The following is a 24,712-nucleotide window of genomic DNA, read 5'->3' as shown; positions in this document are numbered from 1 at the left end:
ATGCAGGAAGAACAGGTTACCCGATGAGATACAGAGTGCGGTTCCATTATGAAATGTACACAGTAAAACCCTCTGTGTTAATAGAGATTTATTAAAGTGTCATCGCTTTATACAGTATATCACATCCCCTTTGGAACATCTTTAAATTATATAACCAAGTTTAACTATCTGTAACTGTATATGTCGTTCTGATTTAAATGACTATTGTGGTTCTCACATATTTTAGATGTCCTTTCTAAACTGCCATTAAAAAAACTATCCAAAAGGACCTGTGAGGGAGAAAATGGATTCAAACCATGTTGGAGTAGGCGCTGATGGCCTGGTGGCTGGGGCGCGTGCCACGTTGGCTCTGGTGCCTGATGGCGGGTGCCTGGTTCGATTCAAGGGGCCAGGCAGAACTTTGCTGCATGCCCCTCTCTGCACTGCTACACTGCAACTATCAATACAGGCAAGTCAAGTCCAAAAAACAAAAACAAAAAAAATACATGTTGGAGATGGATATGTGTGATTAAAAATGGAGAAATCTGTGTTGAGTATAATTATGCAACTCCACAGGCTTCCATTAACTACTTAGGCCCTATGTAAATGATAACAAGAATCAGTTTCATTTGTCACATCACAGTCTTAGTGTAAAATTGTGGGTGAATTTCCTTTTTCCGTGCGCCTCCATCGTTTTGTAGTATTATTAGAGCAAAGGGAGGATATAGAACACAGGTTAAATAGGACAAATAGTTGTTGTTTTTTTGTCTTTGTCCTTTTCTTTTGTTTGCCCACTCTTTCTTCTTTTTCTCCTTCTGAAATGTACACTCTGAAGCGATATTGCCCTTTGCCCCTGTTAAGTGTTGACCTGATGCCATATGTAGTCCTGAAGAAAGCAAGGATGTTACAGAGACACTGGAGATGGAGTCACTTGGAGGGGGGAGGGAGGGAAGAGGGGTGGGAAAAAAAAAAATCCTGGGAACTGCACTTGTGTCCTATGTATGCATAGAAATGCTGTTATTGTACTGCTTTTTCCAAATAAAAAAAATATTATAAAAAAAATAAAAAAATAGGACAAATAATAAATGGTATAAACTTACGGTATATGCAGATAGTGTACGTGAAAGCAGACATGGCATTTAGGACATTAGCATCATCATGCAGGCATGAACATTTTTTAAACAGAATCATATGCAGGTGAGGAAAATAAAAGGTGCACTTATATTGTGCCTTTATCCAAAGCACTTTACAATGTGCTATACATTCACAGACGGACTGCAGAGGAAACCATGCGGGGCACGGTAGGCACCGACCCACTCATCAAGAGCAGTTAGGGGTTAAGAGTCTTGCTCAAGGACACTTCGACATTAATCCAGGGGGAGCCAGGGATTCCCAAGTGGCCGCGTGCTCTACCTCCTGAGCCACTGCTGTCGTACAATGAATAGTCAAAAGGGGGTCTCTGAATAACAAATAATAGGATCATCCGCACACTGTGAGGAACTTGCAAATAATATTGCTCTCTCGATCGCGGTTAACAATTTATAATATATATTTACTATGTTGAGGAAAAGAGAGCGCTGTTTCTCCTTTATTTTTTGACGATGGGTTCTCAGATTGAATAGAGAGTGGTTAAGGCCCCACTTTTCCCCTTGCTGGTGAACTCACACTGTGGGTTGGCTGGCTCTGACACTGAGTGACTCTCCAAGCTGCCCTTGAGCTGAGTGAAGCGCACAGTCCATCTGGCCCCAACACTGACATACTCCTCATATCAAAACATCACATAGATCTGCACAAGAGGACCAAATGGCTCTCTGGGTGACCTAAATAAGAAAGCAGTCTTGGAAAAGAAGCTGTCGTTAATTGGCTGCATGGTAACCGAGAGAAAAGTTTTTTTATGCAAATGCAACCAAAACATTCTCTTGAACACTGTGAATTGTAGATGTGTGCAAAAGAGTTTTAGAGAGTATATGGGACGCACGTGTGTGTGTGTGTGTGTGTGTGTGTGTGTGTGTGTGTGTGTGTGTGTGTGTGTGTGTGTGTGTGTGTGTGTGTGTGTGTGTGTGTGTGTGTGTGTGTGTGTGTGTGTGCGACTGTGTGTGCGACTGTGTGTGCGACTGTGTGTGCGTGCGTGCATGTGTGTGTAGTAAGAAACACAAGCTTTTTGAGGCACAACATTGTTTTCTCTGCATGCACTCTACTTGTGTGACTATTATGCTGTTGTTGGTTGACTATACTAGGGTTCATGTTTACTCTGATCTCGCCCTTAATTGGAACTTGGAAGTCACTCTGGATAGGAGCATCTGCTAAATACTAAATTTAAATTGGATATTGGGGGAGAGAGAGAGAGAGAGAGAGAGAGAGAGAGAGAGAGAGAGAGAGAGAGAGAGCAAGAGATTATGAATTCTGTTGAGCTTCTCCCAACTGTCTGACTACTAGACGGTAATGATGAAATCAGGATGAAATCCCCTGTGCATGATAGATCATCAACATGAGAATACTGTCCTGTCTTCTTCCTGTCTGTCTGTGGTGGTGCTGATTTTTGATAACTATTTATAGCGGAATTATGCAAATGATCTGGTTGGACAATACACAGTACACTACTATATATGGCTGAGTGAACACTCACATATGATTTCTACACACTTGAGGGCTAATCAGTCTGGGTACACAAACCAAGGGGAAGGGGTCGTCGGGGGACTTATAGTTGCCAAGCGACTTCGGTTGATTAGCCTATATACAAACACGTTGAGACGACGAGAGGCATCCAAAGGCCTCATGGTCATTGAAAATGAAGGATTGTGTGGGATTGTGTTTGGCATTATTGCTCATACTCTGTCCTTTTGAATTACAGGTCAGATCCAGTAAATAAACAACATTTAAAATAGCTGACGGCAAAGTAAAGGGCAGCCAGCACTGACTTCACACAGATGATTATTAACACAATATACACAACACAGCACAACACGACAATACAACACAATAACACAATAACATAACACAACACGATAACATAACACAACACGACCAAAGACACCTGAGGGCGCACGCATCCACCTGGGTGACAGCAGACTGCTGGGCGAGCGCTGAATCAACATATGGAATGAATTCTATCCTGGCCATATATGGAGCGTGTCTTGAGTGTACAGGGTTTGATGAGGTCAGATCAACATATGGAATGTCAGAGCAGGTCAGCTCCATATATGGAGATCTAAGGGTGGCACCGGGGGCAGTGTCTTGAGTGTACATGGTTTGACGAGGGCCCAGGTAGGGCCGGGTCTTAATTTTCGGGGCTGTTGAGAACTCTAGTTTTCGCCGGCTGTCGGGCGCGGCTGCACTAATAACTTTAGGGCAGGCCCGTCTAGAGTTTAAATGGACAGGTATCAGTCAAAAGAGAGACATCGAAGAGGAAGGATGGATGGGGAAGGATCAACATATGGAATAGGTCAGCTCCATATATGGAGATCTAAGGGTTTGAGGTTTGAGGTCAGATTGATGACATCAGGGATCTCCATGAATGGTAAATGGTAAATGGTGCATTTATATAGCACCTTTATCCAATTAAGGTGCTTTACATAGATTGTGCACTACATTCACCCATTCACACACACACACACACATATGGCAGAGGAACCAACCTGCTCATCAGGAGCAATTAGGGGTTCAGAGTCTTGCTCAAGGACACTTTGACATGAACTCAGGGGGAGCCCGGGATCGAACTTGGAACTTTCCGGTTGCCAACCGGCAACTCTACCCCTGAGCCACTGCCGTCTATATATGGGCTTTCCCATATGGACTTAATCAGGGCTTCAGGGATCTCCATCCCTGATGATGTCACGAGGATGTCACAACCAATGAACTAACTGACTGACTGACGGGAAATGCACAATTTCAAAGTAAATGCAACCTGTGGTCGCAACAACACGATAACACAACACAACATGGTAACACAACACAACATGATAACACAACATAACATAATAATAAAGGATATAGTTTATCGGCCGATATTGAACAGGGATAACATAACAAGATAAAACTTAGCATTGCATTTATGTCTATGGAACTATATATGCACAAAAACGCATTTCGGCCACTTTTTTACTTGTAAAAACTGTGATTTGACAATAAAGTTTATTCAGATTCTATCTATTTAGATCTAGCCTATATGGATCTTTGATTGATTGATTGCACTTTATCAAGGGAATGTGTGCAATATCTCTGTTTTGTATGTTGGGTGTTTCATGGTGTTTTTCCTTTATCTTATGTGAACGTATTTGTATGCAGCTTTGACTCCAGGACAAATTTCTCCCAAGGGAGACAAACAAAGACAACCTTGAACCTTGATTGATTGATTGATTGATTGATTGATTGATTGATTGATTGAATATACTTATACATAACATACATAAACAGTTTGCATGGGAAGTGCAGTACAATACAAGGTCTGCTAAAAGGATGAATCCAAGAAAGCCTTTTGGCTTGTTTCCATTGGGGTCTTCGATGTACTCAATAATTCATCATAAACATTAATGACAGACAAATACATATGACATCACATCAATAATACTTTAGTGCACGTGGTTTTCAAAGCGAGTTCCGGAGAACCAATTATTGGCTATTCAAAAAATAGCCGATCTACAAGCCCATAAACGTGTTGCATCTCAACGCACCCCGGGTTGGTAGATCTGAAATTTTCACAACAACACATTGAACACTAATCTACTCTTCTTACTACCATAAAATAAAAAAATAAAATATATTGGAAAGTGACGAAATACATCATTATCAATGGGGTCCTTTTGAGAAGCACTACAGAGCTTTTTTTCTTTTTAGCAAAGCGCGCTCTTTATCGCATAGTGCTGGAGAAGAGGAGAGCGACTCCAATCACTACCACTATTCCAAAGAGCTGAATTTCCCTAGCTGACGTCAGCTGACTGCCTTGGCTGTGATCTCCGCTCCGGACATAGTGCTGTAAAAATGCTGCTCTCTGTGCCGCCAAGGACAGCAATCAACCCATACAACGGCTATACCAGCAGAAATAACAACAAGAAGGTAAAGCGATAAAGTGTTTGCGTTTTCACTGTCTCCAAAGAGTCGGCTTCGATGTGCGTGTGTTGTTGTCTGATCTCCCTGTCTTTAGGTTGCTCGGCGATAAGCTGCAGTGTCCTTGAAAGTAGGATCACACACAGGCAACACATAAACTCTGCTCGCTTGTTACAACATTGGTGTTAACAGTCGATTGCCGTCATGGTTACATTAGTATAACGTTATAACAACGAACACGGGCGCCGATAAGTAGAATGTTGCCCATAGCTTTCGTTTGTTTCGGCACGGTCGCTGTTTCTTCTCTTCCTATCCATAAACATAAGAGTAAGCTTTGCAAAAAAAAAAAGAAAAAGAAAATGTGTGTATAGATGGCCGAAAGATTCTGATCGAGCGATAAAATCATAAAAGCCTCATTGTGATTAATGTAAATACATATTAATTTCATTGGTGCTTTATCGACTGTTTGCGCATATGTTTCATTGAATAATCGACAAGTTAGCAAAGTTTTTTTTTCTCTCTCTCTCTCTCTCTCTCCCTCTCCCTCTTTTACGCGTAGAGATATGCCCCACCCCTTGAGTCCTATACTAATGATGACCGAAAACGTTTGCATGGCAGGGGAAAAAAAGGCTGAAAGGGGGAACAGTTACAGATAGGCTACAAATAAGTCTAATGTGTATGCCTGTTATAAAACATGAGTTATAGGACCCTATACACACGCAAACAGAGACTAGTTTCAAATGTATTACCTTGCTTGCTCCATATTAATAATTCATGTTGCAACAATGTTAGCTCATTTCAGCTATATATAGGCATGTGAGTTTTTAGTAAATAATTGTATTGATTGATTGATTGATTGAGTGAGTGAGTGAGTGAGTGAGTGAGTGAGTGAGTGAGTGAGTGAGTGAGTGAGTGAGTGAGTGAGTGAATACTTTATTAACAGTTTGCATATAGACAAGCACAGGGAAGTACAGTAGCCTAAAATACAAGGTTAAGAAGATGAATCCTGCAGGCAAGAAAGCTTGTTTCCATTGGGGTCCTCATAGCCTATACTCAATTCATCAAAATATGAATGTATTAATTCATGGTGTGTATAGACCACATATTTGGCATTACAATTAGCGTATATGCCCCAGTGTCTACAATAATAATAATAATTTAGTTGAATGAATACAGGATTGCTGATCTTTACATGTTTTCTAATGGCATTTTCTTTTAAATATTGCATGGTTATGTGTTTTGGTTTTGTACTGATGGGTTGATGTGTACATGCTTTAGTTCCGTGGTTCCCAAAGTGGGGACCACCAGCTAAATGATAGTTTGGAACCAAATGGACCCTCATGGGTCTGTAACTCTGAGAGTGTACAAATGGGACCAAATGGACCCTCATGGGTCTGTAACTCTGAGAGTGTACAAATGGGACCAAATGGACCCTCATGGGTCTGTAACTCTGAGAGTGTACAAATGGGACCAAATGGACCCTCATGGGTCTGTAACTCTGAGAGTGTACAAATGGGACCAAATGGACCCTCATGGGTCTGTAACTCAGAGAGTGTACAAATGGGACCAAATGGACCCTCATGGGTCTGTAACTCTGAGAGTGTACAAATGGGACCAAATGGACCCTCATGGGTCTGTAACTCTGAGAGTGTACAAATGGGACCAAATGGACCCTCATGGGTCTGTAACTCTGAGAGTGTACAAATGGGACCAAATGGACCCTCATGGGTCTGTAACTCTGAGAGTGTACAAATGAAACCAAATGGACCCTCATGGGTCTGTAACTCTGAGAGTGTACAAATGGGACCAAATGGACCCTCATGGGTCTGTAACTCTGAGAGTGTACAAATGGGACCAAATGGACCCTCTTGGGTCTGTAACTCTGAGAGTGTACAAATGGAACCAAATGGTTGAGAATCACTGCTAGAGCTGTACAAATCTTCTCTTATGGAGGTCCCTGCTGTATCTTTTCAAATGGGGGTCCACGGGTTAAGAAATGTCAATTTGGGGGTCCTTGACTTTGAAAAGTTTGGGAACCACTGCTGTAGTTTATAGGCTATACTGTATGTATGCCTGCAGTCGAATGGCCAATGGATGCCTCTCTGATTGAGAACACCACTTCGTGGAATATTGTTTTAACAAAGCTGAAATCCAACACCTTCCTCTTCCTTCCCAGTGTTATTCCCTCCTTCCCTCCCCGCCTCACAGTTGGCAGGAATTCAGATTTCTCAGATTAATGACCTGGAATTCCTGGAATTCTAGATTCAGACAATGTGCTATAGCTGCTAATTAAAATAAAAAAAGCACTCCCTCTACTTTTGCTAACTCAAGGCTTTTTACTTAAAAAAAAAGAATGAAAAATGAAAAAAAAGCATGAAAAGGAACAGCTTTATTTTATGTTAGTTAGAGCCCCAGAAAGTCGCACAGAGGGGAAACCTTGTAAATCCGACGTCAAGTGGTAACCTCTGGTCCATGTCTTTTTACTACATGAAAAAGGGTGGGGAAAAGAAAAGGATTAAGAGATTTTTCAGCCCCCTGCTTTCTTCTGCTTTCGATTAACCGCCCCTCTACCCCCCCAACCCCCCCCCCCCCCACACACACACACACACACACACACACACACATTCCTTTTCCCCCTCTCTGTGTTCCACATACCTTGATTTCTCTTGGCTGTCAGTGGTTCAGTTCACATGGACAAGGGAGCCTGATCATTCCTCTTTAACGGGTGAATCCCCCTTTTACGTATACTTTAAAACTTGGGCGCTAAACTCATAATATAGTCTACCCTCCTTTCGGACGGTGTGTGTGTGTTCTGTTTCGACTGAAAACAGACACTCGTCGTGAGACTTTCTATGGATTTTCGTGTTGTGTGTTTTTTTTTAAAGTGGAACTGGATTGACTGAGAAAAAGGGGAGAAAGAGGAAGACATCTCACCTGTTATAGCCGCAGGCTGTTGAGGATTTTTGTTACTTAATTTCTTTTTTTTTCTTAACGCCTCATGCTGTTTTTTGTTTTGTTTTTGTACTGTAGAAGAAGTTATAGTGCTATAAAGTGATTGTGTCTGTATAGAAACATGATCTTTTCTACGGTACCTGTTAAGTTTACTTTTACCAAGCAGGTAGGTAGGACTCAAACATTTTAGCCTTTCTGACATTATAACATTATTAAAACAGATGTGTGGTTTAAACTGTAACTATAATAATAATATGCATGAATACATTTTCGGCACATTTTAGGCCATAGCGTGGTATTATTTAGTATTGCGTTTCTATTTGTGCTGTCAGTTTTGTGATTTGTTTGCGACCAACTTTCTTTTAATTATCATTATTTGAAACAAAACATTTTAGACATATGCAACAAGTTATAATGCAGCAGATAATACAATATAGATGACTTCATGTCATTTTAGACTGCGTAAAGAAGGAATGAGAAAACAATTTTTTTCTGAATTATTAGTGTTATTATGTTGTTGGTAAATAACTAAATACCATTACTTTACTGTGTGATTACTGCATATTATATTATATATATTGGCATTACATCGTTGGATTATATTTTCCCAGTACTTATTTCCGAGTGAATCAAGGAGGAATGAACAACCTTACATATAAGGCTACATTTTACAACTGTACTAAACACAGCCAACCGTGTTCTTTTACAAAAGCAAATGGCACCTTTGTAGCCAGTCAGAGCAAAAGCTTAGTCAGTCAGGGAGTTGTAGCTTGTATTGATGGCTTTGACTGACTGTCTGTCTGTTGTTGGGCTGCTATCTGCAGCAAAGCCATACATCCTGCCTCAGTTAATGCTCAGCGCTTCTCTCTCTCTCTCGGATAAAAAGTCCTTGAGTCACCTGCTCCCGGCGGGGATCACCTCTGCTCCCTCCTACTGTAATCACATCATCTGTCTTCAGCAGCCAGGCGGCTGCCTGGAGCACACTTCTTTTCTGTGAAGAGGACCACATACTGCACTGTTTCTTAACATATGGTCGCTGGGGCTCACCAGGGATCAAAATGGAGTGTACAAATGGAATCTTTTTTTCCCCATCTTTGTGACCCGAATCTACACTGTAAAAATCCTCAGTGTTAATTTAACTCTGACAGTTACAAACCCCCCAAAATGGTCCTTCCATGTGGACCCCCCCTGGTGTTCCCCGAACCCGGCGTTGAAAAATACAGTGACTGACGTACTGTACTTGTACAGCTGAAAAAGCAAGACAATGACTTGGTCCTTTTAGCCATGCAGCCAGCAACATTAATGGTGATAGCAACAAGGATGTGAAGCCGGTATACATACTAGACTAACGGCCTCTGCTCACAGTGATCAGGAGCATTTTAGTGATAATCAGTTAGGATGTATTAATCACTAATTCATCATATCGCCATGCATGAAGTTGACATTTGTCATGTACATTGTTGGTTGACGTGTGAGACTTGAGACACGGAAGGATTTCCCATGTCGGAACCAGCCTCTGAGTCAGCGTAGAAGTTATGACACTTTAATTTAAGGAATGCAGTTTACATGTCTCTGACTATCCCCCCCCCCCCCCCCCCCTTTCAGGAGACAAACACATTTTTTTTTATTACATGGGAATGTAAAGAATGCTCAGACACTGCATTGTGTTCTGCACGTAAGCGGTGTGAGCAAACATGTAGTATAGGCAATTGTTAAGTGAAGGATGAGAAACAGGGTTGACATGAATTAGATGCCAGTGGGTCAGGCTCAGGGCACTGACTGACTGACTGACTCGGGGGTGAGCCTTATTGATGCGATCTTGGAGACAGTAATATGAGACTTGTGATTCCCAATCATGCACGGAGGCAAATGAAAGGCTTAGCATTCACCGCACACATTGAAACTCTTTGGCAATCTCTCGGGCCCATCGGCCTCTCAAAAGGCAGGAATTCGTAATTTCTCGTGTAGAGTCCTAACGCACTAGATCACGGCAGATTGGGGAAAACGGCATTCACAATGAATAACATTTATATAGCTGCACTTAATCTGCTTTATGTGCTTGTGTGACTGTGTGTGTGTGACTGTGTGTGTGTGTGACTGTGTGTGTGTGTGTGTGTGTGTGTGACTGTGTGTGTGCGTGCGTGCGTGCGTGCGTGCGTGCGTGCGTGCGTGTGTGTGTCCTTGTTCACTTGCACTGACACTGACTGCATGTGCACAAGCCGTGTGTGTGTGTGTGTGTGTGTGTGTGTGTGTGTGTGTGTGTGTGTGTGTGTGTGTGTGTGTGTGTGTGTGTGTGTGTGTGTGTGTGTGTGTGTGTGTTGTGTGTGTGTGTGTTGTGTGTTTGTGTGCGTGCATGTGTGTGTGTGTGTGTGTGTGTGTGTGTGTGTGTGTGTGTGTTTGTTTGTGTGTGTGTTCTGCATGCTTACGTGTCAGCGTTTTACTGCGCTGGCACAGTCGGCCTCGCTGCATGTGTGGCAGAAACACCTGGAGCCGGCAGCTGTGCACGGGGGCATATGGGGGGGAGGAAGGTGTGTGGATCTGATACCCTGCCATCCTCCTCTCAGAAGGAGCCGTGCAGAGTGGCCTTAATGAGACTGCGTTCTGACTAGAGAGAGAGCACATGAGAGGGATTAGCGCTTTCTGCTAACAAGCTCAGATCCCAATTAGACAGGCCTCAATAAGCCAGGCCCGGGCCCTAGACCTTGTCTCCGGACAGATCCTATCTCTGCAGGCCTCTTGCAGGTGCATCCCTCCCGATAGGCGGAGCGAGCGGCGCAGGGAAGGCCGTCTGCAGCGAAAGCCGGCAAAGGCAACACGGCACAGGAAGGGGCTGTGATTGTGGAAAAACTAACAATGTACTATTGATGCTAAAGGAGGGAGAGAGATTAGAGCAGGCACAGGCCAACATGAATGAGCTCCATGACAGTAGCGGTGACAAATGGAACCAGGGTTGACTGGCTCCCTGAGTTTGATGAAGGAGATTGTGTTGTGTTGTGACGATGTTGTTGATCAAAAACCATTTGGAGGAACATCGGGCGGCAGCTGCCGAGCCGGCATGCAGAACAGAATAGCCAGTGAAAGAACATGAGGACGGATTGCTGTCGAGCCTTTGAAGAGGATGTTGCTACACTATGCATTGATTAATGTCAACAATCTAGCTATGGTAAATTGTCTGTTGTTACACTCAGGATTTTACTGTGTACACATCTGTCCTGTTTTTGCATTTTGGCACTAATCTGATTTTAAATCGGCTTTACATTCACTTAACAGTGGTCTAACTTGGAATAACTGACTATTTTTTGGAATGATTTCTGTCTGTGTAAGTGTGTATACTGACAGAATAGTTCAAATGGTCTCTCTTGTATGTTTAGTCACAACACAGATTGCACAGCCGTCCCAAACAGAAATGACATCATGCTCGACACACAGGATACAAACATGCATTTTTCCTTTTTGTCTCAACATTCCAGAATACCTCAGAGGAACATTGTTCTATGAGAAAGGAATTTAACAGGCAGAAGAACACATTAAATAAACTACCGGTAAATAGGACAGAGGGCATAATTAGCTTGATTCCTCCATCCATCTTTTGGGTACTCCCTGCCTTGTTAATAAGCCAGTGGTCCACTTGGTGACCTTGTGGTGTCCAACAAGCCAGCTCATTGTTCCCTGAGGCATAGACGGGTGACCCTACTAATCAAACAGTTCCTCCTCTTCTAGCAGCATTGAGCAGGAGACAACAGCAGTGCCAGCTTTAGCTGACAAGTGGAGGTAGGCTTTTGGACAGTGTGTCCGGAGGTTTAATCTGAGGAAAGATAATTACTTTTGCTCTTCCTTGGGAACCGCAAGTTGTTCCTCTGTAAGCTCTGTTCTATTTTTGCTTAGACTAAAAGTGAACATTGACTTGGCTAGCCATTTGCTCAAACAGCTAATGATTCTCCTTCCCAAGCATGGTTTGGCTCGATAGCTCGATGGTTTGATTGAATTGTTGCTGGTGGCTCGCAGAGGCTACTGCAGTTTGATTAATGTTGGCAGCAAATGCTTGTAGTATTTGTGTGACCTCATAGTTTTGGGAGTGGGTGAGGCTTTTATAGGAGTTTGTCTCATTAGTAAAACGGTAAGAGTCTGTAGTATCTCTAGAAAGCACTTAAGTTAGATAAGGCAGTTAAATTGCTATTGACGTGTTGGCTCTGACCCACTAGTCTATTGGACAGTGTGCCTTTAGCTTAACCAGCCACTGAAGCTGGTGATCTGGCTAATTGGGTTCCTGATTGATTTTCTCCTGATAAGACTGTAGGTAAGAGTCACCCACTGGGCCCTGAGGACTCATACCACTCCATGGTTCAAACTACCTACTATATCTGATAGATATAGGCAGTCATACCATCATCCATACTCATTTTCATATTGCCAATGAATGATTATTAATACATTCTGCTTAGTATATGCCAATCCAAACTCTAAAGGGTAATTTAGACCGCTATGATTTTGTCTAATACTTAATGTATTTACACTGGTACGACAGTGTCATGCACCACAAATAGCAAATTCAAAAGCGTTGTGAGTTTTATCTGTACGTTTGTAAGCATAAACCGGACCTGAAAACGGTTTCATCTCATTGCAAATCTTTGGTCTGAACTAGGCTTAACGGCATCCTCTCCTCTCGCCCCTGCAGCCCTATGTGTCTCCGTCCAGCCATCACATGGCCCCTCCCAGCCCCAACACCACCAACAGCACCAACGGCAGCAGCAGCAGCGGGGGAGAGCAGCTGAGCAAAACCAACCTGTACATCCGCGGCCTCCACCCAGGAACCACAGACCAGGATCTGGTCAAGCTCTGTCAGCCGTAAGTGGCACCGACAACAAATCACGCCGAACCTCGGCTGTAACTCTCTCCTGGCACGACATGAATGAACCAGGGCAGAAGAGCAGGGTAGATGAGGGGTTTAAATTGGAATGATAGGGAATCATCCATCTTTTGGTTTTACTATTGTTTTGACACCCCACTCAGGTCATAAATGTATTTTATATCCGTCTAAATTCCCATTGACTAATATATTACTTGCACCTGTTATGTGTGTTGAGGTTTGTTCCCCTCAATAAACTGAAAATGGCCCGAGTCTGAGTGGTGCACTTGCATCCCTTATAGATCCCTGACATGACCTCGAACACAGTGATGGACTAATCAATGGATCAGGGATTCACAATTACTTGTTCACCATACTGGTATTGGCCGACATTTATTTAAATAATCTGTACAAATCAGTATCTGCAAAATACAGATATTTTATTTCAGACATTTTATTTCAGAATATTTATGTTGAAGCTGAAAAAGATTCAGTCATTATTTTCTGGAGAAGCTTTCAAAGGGGTCTGTCTGCCTGTAGAACAAATAAAAGCAAAAAGGTTGGAATAATACAAAAATAAATATTACATTGTTACTACATTTAAGTAGCTTGAACTAATACTATGCCTCAGTAGGCCTCAGAAAGTCTGCATCTGCACCCAGAATCACAGTTAATGTATAACAGACAGTATTGTGGTATCTGACCGTTATCGATGGATTTGACCATGCATTTAACACGTTATTGGACCCAACATGTCTATAGCGTGCATCCCTAGAATGGATGGTTGAATAAATGAAACGATGGATGTATAGAAGGATCGAAATGTGGTTAAAGAAAGGAATCAATCAACCTATGAATTCTAGGAATACTTCATTTCACGTTTGCAATACGCACCACTGCTAAAGCAAACCGGGAGAAAGTTTTTTTTTTGCCCCTTTAACCCATTTTTCATCCTCAAGGTATGTCGTAAGTGCCATCAGTGAGTGGTTTATGGAAAAATCAACAAGCGTTTGGTCTTTTCAGTTTGGTAGAGCTAAGCTCAGACTTTCCAACAACCAGGCCCTGAAAAAAGTTTAGTCTCCCCCTCTCCCGCTATTTCCATAGAGTATATAAAGGATAGAGACCGAACTGGAGCACTAGCCCCGCCCCCAAGCTATTAATTTCGATGGAGTTGCTCAGTGGCGTTTTGAAGCACCCGGAAGACTGCCGGAAGTACCTCCTCCGGACCTCAAATTTGAGTGTTAAAGCCCAGCTGCACGGGGTTTCCTTGTCATGAATCCACGGGTCCGCCTGCAGTCCTTCCTCATACCACTAGGGCCCAGAGCTTCAACGTTGAATAGCCTCACTGGCCCCTTGGCTATTTCACCCTTTCTTTCATGTACCATTGCTCTATTATTCACGGCATCTTTTCAGGGCATGGGCCGATAATTGATATTCCGATATCGAGCACTGTGTGAGAAAACATCAAAAGTATCAAATTACAACTATGTGGTCACGTGGCAAGGCATGTTTTATCGAAATGTTGGTAATCTTAAAATAAAGTATTGCATCGTGACCTCCTTTCTATTCTGTTCAAGTTTATCTCATGTGGTCAGCACCTCCCCACTATTGGTGTGCGCTCCTACCTCTTTGTTTGCACGTGGTCATCATGACATTAAGAACAAATGTTTTATTTTTTTGGGGGGCATTTTCATTTAAAAATAATACATACTAATGCATGAATGTTAATAAGATAGGCACATGTTTGTTATTACAAAATGTGTGTATGATGTAGTTAAACATTGTACTTTTGATTCTACAGGACGGAGAACATTTCTTTAACATACTGTTGCCTACTAAGCCTACAGCATGAAAGCCGTAATTTTTGAATGGTTAAGGTTTGAAGAATGTACCTGTAGCATGCCAAAAAGCAAACAAGAAGACATACAGTAGAAGAGAGTAGCCTATTATCCCATACTAATAGGCTAATGTGTTCACCCAGGTAATGACATTACACCACAGTTTAGGCCTTCATGAAACTAGTTTTAAATTGTGATTATTGCAATTGTACAATGTACAATGTATTGTACAAAGTACACACAGGAGAGGGCCGTCTATTCATGAGATAAAATCAAGTTTGAGTCCAACCCTTTAATAACGTTATTCTCTATTGAAAGTCCTTTGAAAGGGCATTTGAATGAAGATTAAAGCACTATAATCTTCATTCAAGTGGCCTTTACACAACGCCATGCTGTTTAAATTCCACACTGCAAATGCCTCGCCATGTTGCTCATGAGCGTGAATGTTGTCTGAAAACTGTGATGTGGGCAACATCTCCTCAGACGTCAAACGACAGCGTCACGCGAGCCGCGCTGCTCAGATCTTCAGTGAAACACATCAAAACAAGTTGGGTGGAGATGAATGATTTGGGCTTGCTTAATTGAATACTGGAGCCTGGTGATGAGAACCAGAACAGCAGAAAAGAGACTTTGTGAGAGGGGAGGAGAGTGAGAGAAAAGGAGGAGAGAGAGAGAGACAGAGAGAGTAACATGCAGTAAAGGGAGAGGTCTGCTATTTTACAGCTGTCTGGAAGATATGGCTCACATGAGGCTGCCCAACCCTACAGGAAACGGCGAGCCCAGGGGAAAGGGAAAGACAAACAAGGGCAATGGCATGAAGAGGGGGGTGGAGGAGAGAGAGAGAGAGAGAGAGAGAGAGAGGGGGGATCAGAGGGGGAGGAGTGAATAGAACTCAGGGTTTGTGTGTCAGGTGCTGCTCTGTGTGGGTAGTTCTCATATTTCTGCTTTTACAGAGCAGATAAAATCACTGCATGAAATGTGCTTTTGAGCGGCGCCTGTTGTTGAGGCCGTGTGTAATTCTCCGTTTGAACTGGATTGGAGAGAGAGCGATACCGAGGGCAGTTACAGTAGAGAGCGATACCGAGGGCAGTTACAGTACTTTGACAAAGAATGGTTACAGATGGCCGGGTTGGGGTTGGGGATGGGGGGGGGGGGTTGTGTTGTAATCAGCACGAGAGAAAGTAAAGTGAAAGTCCTGAACAAAATAGGCTGTTCTCCTAACTCGACGGTGGTTCGGACAAGAGGAAAAGGCGTGCTTGCTATCAGGAAACAGCGCTGCTCTGGCTATCCCCTCCCCCACATGGAGCTCACAGAACTGTGAGTTGTTCTATGCAAGTGGTGAGATATGTAGTGGAGGGAGTGAGGGATGGACGAATGGGAGTTGGGGGGTGGTGGGGGGCGTGGGGGGGGTGTTCTGCATCCCTGGCCCCTGCAGCGTCTCTCTCGAAGGCTGGCTGTATAGCTCTAGTTCTAGCTCGGGTGGTTGACCATGGATGGACACTGTGGGCTGGGCCCACTGGACACTGCATGCGCTCTCTTCTTCTCACACATGGCTGAGTCTCCAATGCAACGCAACCCCCCCCCACACACCCCCCCGCCCCAAACCCCACATCGCCCTCTGCATCATATAGCCCCCCCCTCCCCCCCAGCTTATCGGAGTGAATTCACTAAACAGGCATCTCTACTGCGTAAGCAGGGCAGGGCAGGGCTCGCTCACAGCTCACCAGAGTGATATCCTCACTCAAACGTTAGCATGCATTCAAATCAACAAGACAACTGTATTAATAACTCATTGTTGGTTGGTTGCTCCTGGAAATAAATTATTCCAAAGTATAATTAATGTCAATGTGTAGAAATTGGAATGGTGCCACACCTTTGTATACAGTGTGTATAGCATGGAGAAGTGTGACATGAAATAGTAATGTTGTATAAAAAGGTCAGATGCATAATACAAGAGCAGATGAATGCAGCGCAGTTGTTTCCTCTGATGCCGAATACGTGTTTATGTGGCCAACTGCCAACAGTAGGTTTGTGAGAGGAGAAATGAAAAGCTTAACAACATGTCGGCATTGGTGTGATATTGGGAAAGTGTTAGGAAATGTGCGAAAACTTGTAGTTGATACATTTTAATAAACAATTCAAAATTAGTGTGGTCTACTGATCTAGACGTTTCGCCATCTTGAAGAGCACCAACAAATTATTTATAAAAGGCTTTTTGGCAATAAAGTCATCATTAAGGAGTGAGTATTACGTTTCCAACTGACAATTTTGGCATGCAACCGCAATCAATCAATCGTCCCTTTTTACGTTTTGTTTTTTTAACGATATTTTTAGGCCTTTTTGCCTTTATTGATAGATACACAGTAGGTTGACATGAAACGGGGAGAGAGATGATGGGGGGGAAGACACACAACAGCGGTTGTCTGGATCGGGACTCGAACCCACGACTCGCTGTCAGGCTGGATTACCAGCCTAGGTGCCCGGACCGCTAGGCCGGCCCGGGCCCAATCATCCCCTTTTTCAAGTACCTTTTTTGGAAAGTGCCAGTTGATCTAAAATTAACCGCATAAACCCTATATTGCCCAGAGGGGATAATACGGTACTAGGGTTCATGTGGTTAAACAGGAGGGGCAATAGGACCCAGCTGAGGGGAAAGAATGCTGCCTACAGAGAAGCCTGTTAGCAGAGTGAGAGTGTGGAGGGGAGCCAGCAACAGACAGGACAGCCAAGGAGAGGCATATCAGATTACACTGCATGCACATGCCTGAAGAGATGAGAGCTGATAGACAACACTCAGCACAGCAGGGACTGCAGAGAGTTAGAGAGGCAGAGGCTGAAATCCCGCAAGAGGGCACTTTTGGACAAACATAGCGAAAATAGCAGATCTACAAGCTCAGTAGCTCACTTGAGAGCTTGCAGATCTGCTATTTCCGGGGCGCAACCCAGCACTCTTTAGCTAGTGGAGATGCGGTGTCTACCACATGGATGTCTGAACAAATTTGTTGTGTTCAGGTTCAGGAGACTTCGGAGAAAAAGCAATTCTCCTGAATGCTGCCTTCCAGCATGGCATGGAAAGGAGTGGCATTTTGCATTTCTTTCACTATAGTAAATGCTGCATTCATGGTCTTGAAAGGGCAGTTGTTTTACAGACGGGTAAAAGGGCAGAGGCTGAAGCCCCCTTTGATGTCTGTGTGCACATCCCTGCAGCACAGCACAGCACACCACAGCGCATCACAGCGCAGCGCGCAGCACAGCGCAGCGCAGCACAGCGCAGCGCATCACAGCGCAGCACAGCGCAGCGCGCAGCGCAGCACAGCGCAGCACAGCGCAGCGCAGCGCATCACAGCGCAGCGCAGCACAGCGCAGCACAGCACACCACAGCACATCACAGCACAGCGCAGCGCATCACAGCGCAGCACAGCACAGCGCAGCGCAGCACAGCGCAGCGCAGCGCAGCACAGCGCAGCGCAGCACAGCGCAGCACAGCGCAGCGCAGCGCAGCGCAGCGCAGCACATCACAGCACAGCGCAGCGCAGCACATCACAGCGCAGCACATCACAGCGCAGCGCATCACAGCGCAGCGCAGCACAGCGCAGCACAGCGCAGCGCAGCACATCACAGCGCAGCACATCACAGCGCAGCGCAGCACATCACAGCGCAGCGCATCACAGCGCAGCACATCACAGCGCAGCACATCACAGCGCAGCGCATCACAGCGCAGCACAGCACATCACAGCGCAGCACATCACAGCGCAGCACAGCGCAGCGCAGCACATCACAGCGCAGCACATCACAGCGCAGCACATCACAGCGCAGCGCAGCACAGCACAGCACAACACAGCGCAGCACAGCGCAGCGCAGCGCAGCACAGCGCAGCACAGCACAACACAGCACAGCACAACACAGCACAGCACAGCACAGCACAGCACAGCGCAGCACAGCACAGCACAGCGCAGCACAGCACAACACAGCACAGCACAACACAGCACAGCACAGCACAGCACAACGCAGCACAGCGCAGCACAGAGCAGCGCACCACAGCGCAGCACAGAGCAGCGCACCACAGCGCAGCACAGAGCAGCGCACCACAGCGCACCACAGCACAGCACAGCACAACGCAGCACAGCGCAGCACAGAGCAGCGCACCACAGCGCAGCACAGAGCAGCGCACCACAGCGCACCACAGCACAGCGCACCACAGCACATCACAGCGCAGCACAGCACAGCACACCACAGCACAGCACAGAGCAGCGCACCACAGCACAGCACAGCGCACCACAGCGCACCACAGCACAGCACAGAGCAGCACAGAGCAGCGCACCACAGCGCACCACAGCGCAGCACAGCACAGCGCACCACAGCACAGCACAGCGCACCACAGCGCAGCACAGCACAGCACAGCGCACCACAGCACAGCACAGCACAGCACAGCACAGCACAGCGCACCACAGCACAGCGGCCCAAACAATTGTGTTTGTTGTCATGATTTGTCACGACTCGAGTTGGCTTTGTCCGCGGCGTAAACGTCTTTAAATAAATACTTTCTGAAATGTCTATGAGGAAAATGAACGGAGAATCATTTCCTGGTCCAGGGTAGGGGGCGGGACTGCGACGCTCTATAGCTGCAGCCAACTAACCAGACAATGGAACAATTGTTCTTGTTGACAATACACTGTGATGCTGTCGGAAAATGCGGAGACATTCATTTTCGAAATATGGTCATGTCACTGTGTATTTCCCACGAGACGCTAGACCATATCGACACGTTATATGCAGCGTTGGAACGAACAAGATATTAGAATGCATAGTTCTTTCAGCATATCCCTCATTTTATTACCCTTATTTCATTCCATTTGTGTCCCACATTCTATCAAAAAACATTTCCTACACCCACAAATTACTTTCAGCTGATGCTATGATCAGCTTTCATTTCGCTGAATGTGTCAAATGAATTATAATCTTTCAGATTGAAGTCCATGTTGCATTTTCAGTGTAGATGATTCTGTATTGCTTGATGCCAATATGGAAGGCAAACCAGGACAGTCTCTGTACACATTCTCAAGCATCAATCATGTTTTGCAGGTATGGGAAGATTGTGTCCACCAAGGCCATCTTGGATAAAACCACCAACAAGTGCAAAGGTGAGGAATTGAGCTTATATGGTACATGTTCTATAATAAGGCGCGCTACCTTTACTTGATGAAAACAACATGTCGCTGTCAGGAGGAAACCTTGTATGTCCGACAGTAATCCAATGTACTAAATCACAAGCTCTTGTAAATACTCTTTATTGGTTAAGTTTCCAGACGTAAAAAAAACGGATGATGATTGGTTAAATGTTCATAAAACCAACAGACAGAATTAACCACTTGCATGTGAACATGCAATAGCCAAAATAGCAGATCTACAAGCTCACAATGTGTCCAAAAAGTGTTACTTATCTCGAAATGGGAAAGAATGACCTGTGTTCCAAAAGATCCTATGTAGTTAGTTATTATTAGTCACAAGCTCTTGTTAATATACTTTTCATTGGTTTAAATATTTATAAAAACAGACAGAATTACTACTTTCACTTTCAATTCTTCAAAAACAAAAAGCGAAAATAACAATAACAGAACAGCAACCTTCGCCATTTTGCTCGACAATGTCATGCGACAAAGTATATATAGCAAAAGGCCGATGCACATCTCAAAAGGCTGGTGACAGGTGCACAGGGCAATAGAGCATAAAAAGGGTATCTTTGAAAAACAAAGAAGAGGTCCCGCACACTGTCAGACGTTTCGGACGCTAAAGGTCTCCACACACCAGGCGCGAATCGCATGCGAATTCGGATTTCTAGCGGCGTTTCTCCATCGGTTTTCCGAAAAACGCGGCCGGTGTGCAACCACCTTTAGACCTTCATCAGGACAGACAAAGAGCAACATTTTGTGGCAAGTGTCTGACAGTGTGTGGTTCCTCTTGTTTGTTTTTCAAAGATATGGAGATATAGCCTACAAGGTTTCTGCCCGACAGCAACATTGTTATGCTAATCCCACAGTGCCTGTATGATTAGATGTGCAATAAACCCTATCCCACAGGTCTGCATTGTGACGTGTGTGTGCATAGGTAGCATTTCGTAATCCACCTGTCTCTCGTTGAGAAGACAATGACATGCTTGTGCCTAAAGAATCCCCATAGTATGCATTTCCCATTGTCAAGAAGGTATTAAGTCTGCAGCTGTCTGTCTTGGTCCCTGCAGGCTATGGCTTTGTTGACTTTGACAGTCCGGCCTCGGCTCAGAAAGCTGTGACAGCGCTGAAGGCGGGCGGTGTGCAGGCTCAGATGGCCAAGGTAAGAGCTATGCTCCGTTTTCTACGATATTAAAGCTGCAAGGCTTTCAATACTTAGTTTGGAATACGTTTAAGCAGTATTTCTCAAACGTTTGCGACTTTTCGTGCCAAGGACCTCCAAATACAACCCCAATGTATTTGGCCCTGCATGGACCCCCATCTGGAAATGCTTTGTGCCAGGGATCCCTAGAAGATTATTAAAATGATTCAAAAACATTTTGATATTTTTCGAAAGTTCTCAAAATAGCAGATGTACACGCTTGTAGATCTGCGATTTTTGAATAAGCCAATGCATAAATGGATAAAGTGGTTAAAATGATTGCGATGTTATACTGTGTAAGCTACTTTTGCTGGGGACCCTTCCCCAAGGACCCCTGGGGGTCCCTGGACCCAACTTTGAGAACCACTGCTTTTAAGAACCTTGGGCAGAACTAAATCTGTAGCACATGTGGGCAAAATTCAAATAGTTGGTTATTGATTATTGTTTGGCGCTTAAAGGAAAGACATTTCAACTATGATTTTGCCAACAAAGGAGTTAGGACAACCGGGATGTTACCTCCGCCATGGGTTCACTCTGCACAGGAGTTAGGCCAACCGGGAGGTTACCTCCGCCATGGGTTCACTCTGCACATTGATGTTACCTCCGCTATGGGTTCACTCTGCACAAGGAGTTAGGCCAACCGGGATGTTACCTCCGCCATGGGTTCACTCTGCACAGGAGTTAGGCCAACCGGGAGGTTACCTCCGCCATGGGTTCACTCTGCACATTAAAGGAGTTAGGCCAACCGGGATGTTACCTCCGCCATGGGTTCACTCTGCACAGGAGTTAGGCCAACCGGGAGGTTACCTCCGCCATGGGTTCACTCTGCACATTAAAGGAGTTAGGCCAACCGGGATGTTACCTCCGTCATGGGTTCACTCTGCACATTAAAGGAGTTAGGCCAACCGGGAGGTTACCTCCGCCATGGGTTCACTCTAACCGGGATGTTACCTCCGCCATGGGTTCACTCTGCACATTTCCTTTTTTTTTATTTTTTATAATATTTATTTTATTTGGGAAAAGCAGTACAATAACAGCATTTCAATGAATACATAGGACACGTGTCCTATGTTGTTTTTTACCCCTCTTCCCTCCCTCCCCCCTCCAAGTGACTCCATCTCCAGTGTCTCTGTAACATCCTTGCTTTCTTCAGGACTACATATGGCATCAAGTCAACACTTAACAGGGGCAAAGGGCAATATCGCTTCAGAGTGTACATTTCAGAAGGAGAAAAAGAAGAAAGAGCGGGCAGACAAAAGACAAAAAAACAACAACAACCAACACTGCACATTTCCAGTGGAATCTTTGCATTGGATTTGGAATAAATTAAGACAATAAGTTCTGGAGCAACAAGATAATCACCACAAATGAATACGCTTATTATGATTTTTTAACCGCACGTGCAATTAATAAAAATGTAGGAAGGCACACAACAGCTCCAACATGCTTGAGTTTTTTGTTGTTGTTTTTTTTCTATCAATTATACTTACCCTGTGGAGGCTTAATTCATGCATAATGTTTTGATTTTGTTGCATTCCTACACCGTGATTGAAGAATTCCAAAACAAAAATCAAGATTCTTTTCACTTCATCAATGCAAGTATTTTCTTTACTTGATGAAGTGAAAAACAAAAATTGAGATCCAAGACTAACAACAGCCGCTCCTATTTCGTGCCTGAGACAATGTTTACAACTTTACACCAGGGGTTCTCAACGTTTTTGTCCGGGGACCCCCGGAAATGCTTTGGCAATGTCTCGGGACCCCCGCCCCGCCCCCTCCCGACCCCCAATATAAATTGACTGCTACAATAACCTTAAACCATTTTGGGCGGGAACCCCTTTTGGTGTTTTAAGCATTGTTATAATTTAGCTATTGAAAAATAGCAGATCTACAAGCTCATAGCGCGCCACCGAGTGGCGCGCTATGAGCTTGTAGGTCTGCTATTTTTGAAAAATCGTGAAAATAAAATTTAAAAAAAAACCTTTTTTTTTTATTTATTTTTTTAAATAATTTGGGGACCCCCTAAAATATTTTGGCGACCCCCCGAGGGGTCGCGACCCACGGGTTGAGAACCCCTGCTTTACACCACTGTTTTAGTAAAGTTTGAGTGAAAATGCTGTGTCTCAGAAGTACCGAGGATACGACTGGATCCAGGACACCTTGGGTTATACTGTGAGAGTTGTGTAGGAGTTTATAAACAGATATTTGATGTAGTTTTGCGGTTCCTTCTTCAATCAATTCATCAAGTATTTTCTTAGTTTTTGGATTCTTCATTCACTGTAAAGATAACTCCTTGAATTCAAGGCTTCACAGGGAGAGCAATTGATAGAAACAAGTTATTTGGGGGTGATGTATTCCTCCAAACAAAGGTGCGGCATGACTGCAGAGCAGCAGAGCTAACGACCCTGATGCGAGACATGTGTGTAAGGCAGCGATTCAGGAGTCCCGAGTTGGTGTTGGCTAGCTAGTCCGCATAGTCTCGCATCGCGTCGCATTCCTTTAACGGGTGTACTTATGATAACCACAGACCTTATTTTCAGCATAAAAAAAACGCAAACCCTATGGGGAAAAGTACATTGGAAACCTGGCGAGGGAACCCATTTGCGAACTAACTTCCATGTTTTAGGAGTTCAAAACATGGCACCCGTAACCTATTCAGGGCGGGAAGCCCTTTTGGTGTTTTAAGCATTATGTTATAATACTTTAGCTATTGAAAAATAGCAGATCTACAAGCTCATAGCGCGCCGCTATGAGCTTGTAGATCTGCTATTTTAGAAAAATCTTGAAAATGTGGCACAAATCTTTGAATATATATTCTTTCAGAGCGAACGTCTTTAACACAAATCTTTGCCTCTGGGGGGGGTCCCTGGCTGGAACAACATATTTTCAGATGGGTGTTGGCGGCCAATTACATATCATTTTTGGGGTCCTTGACAAGAAAATGTTTGAGAACGACTGACATACGTATAGAAACATGGGTTTTTCAGAAAACTGCCAGGATTTAGATTTAGAAGACATTTGTAGAATCGTCCTCATAGGTCTAAATGGGTTAATTAGACCATGGATGGTGCTTTTTGTTATCCGGCCCGGTCTACGGTCTACTGCTGAGCTCCCCATCCATACATACATACATACATACATACGCTCCTGTGATCCTTCTCCGTCTCCCCTGCTGTGTTCCTCCCTGTGGGCTAGCACAGCTCCTAAGAGCTAGGAGGTTGTTGTGATGTTATTACACGAACAGTATACTGTAGCTCATGAGGTAGTGTAGGCCAATTAATCCTCACACACACTCACACACACACACACACACACACACACACACACACACACACACACACACACACACACACACACACACACACACACACACACACACACACACACACACACATGGGTGTATGCTTCACCAGGGTATTTTGGGGGTATGAATACACTGTCCTATATGCAAGCACAAACAAGTGCATGTTGTGGATGCACATTTGTGTAGTGTGTGTGTGCGTGCGTGCGTGCGTGCGTGCGTGCGTGCGTGCGTGCGTGCGTGCGTGCGTGCGTGCGTGTGTGCGTGCGTGCGTGCGTTCGTCCGTGCGTGTGTGTGTGTGTGTGCGTGCGTGCGCGTGTGCATGCGTGCGTGCGTGCAGTCGGTGTAGTGACGGTGTTAGGAGAGCGTGTCCCAGGTCCTGCT

At 44.5% G+C, this 24,712-nt stretch overlaps 1 protein-coding gene across 4 annotated transcripts in view; it reads left to right on the top strand.

The window, feature by feature from the left end:
- The first annotated feature begins 4,890 nt into the window (after positions 1-4,890).
- Positions 4,891-24,712, top strand: part of rbms2b (RNA binding motif, single stranded interacting protein 2b) — a 34,321-nt gene continuing 14,499 nt past the window's right edge. For 3 of the 4 annotated variants that reach the window (XM_079496040.1, XM_079496039.1, XM_079496038.1), the window contains exons 1-4: positions 4,910-5,031; positions 12,650-12,819; positions 19,741-19,799; positions 20,897-20,988. In XM_079496040.1, coding sequence (XP_079352166.1) covers positions 4,957-5,031; positions 12,650-12,819; positions 19,741-19,799; positions 20,897-20,988 — 396 coding nt within the window. In that variant the 5' untranslated portion in view covers positions 4,910-4,956. Of the gene's footprint in view, positions 5,032-12,649; positions 12,820-19,740; positions 19,800-20,896; positions 20,989-24,712 lie in introns of all 4 variants that reach the window. The other variant, XM_079496041.1, reaches the window with a different exon arrangement.

Source organism: Electrona antarctica (genome assembly GCF_951216825.1).
Source record: "Electrona antarctica genome assembly, chromosome: 2".
In the NCBI taxonomy this organism is placed as follows: Eukaryota; Metazoa; Chordata; class Actinopteri; order Myctophiformes; family Myctophidae; genus Electrona; species Electrona antarctica.
The sequence above is the reverse complement of the archived record's forward strand: the minus strand, read 5'-3'. Positions and strand labels throughout refer to the sequence as shown.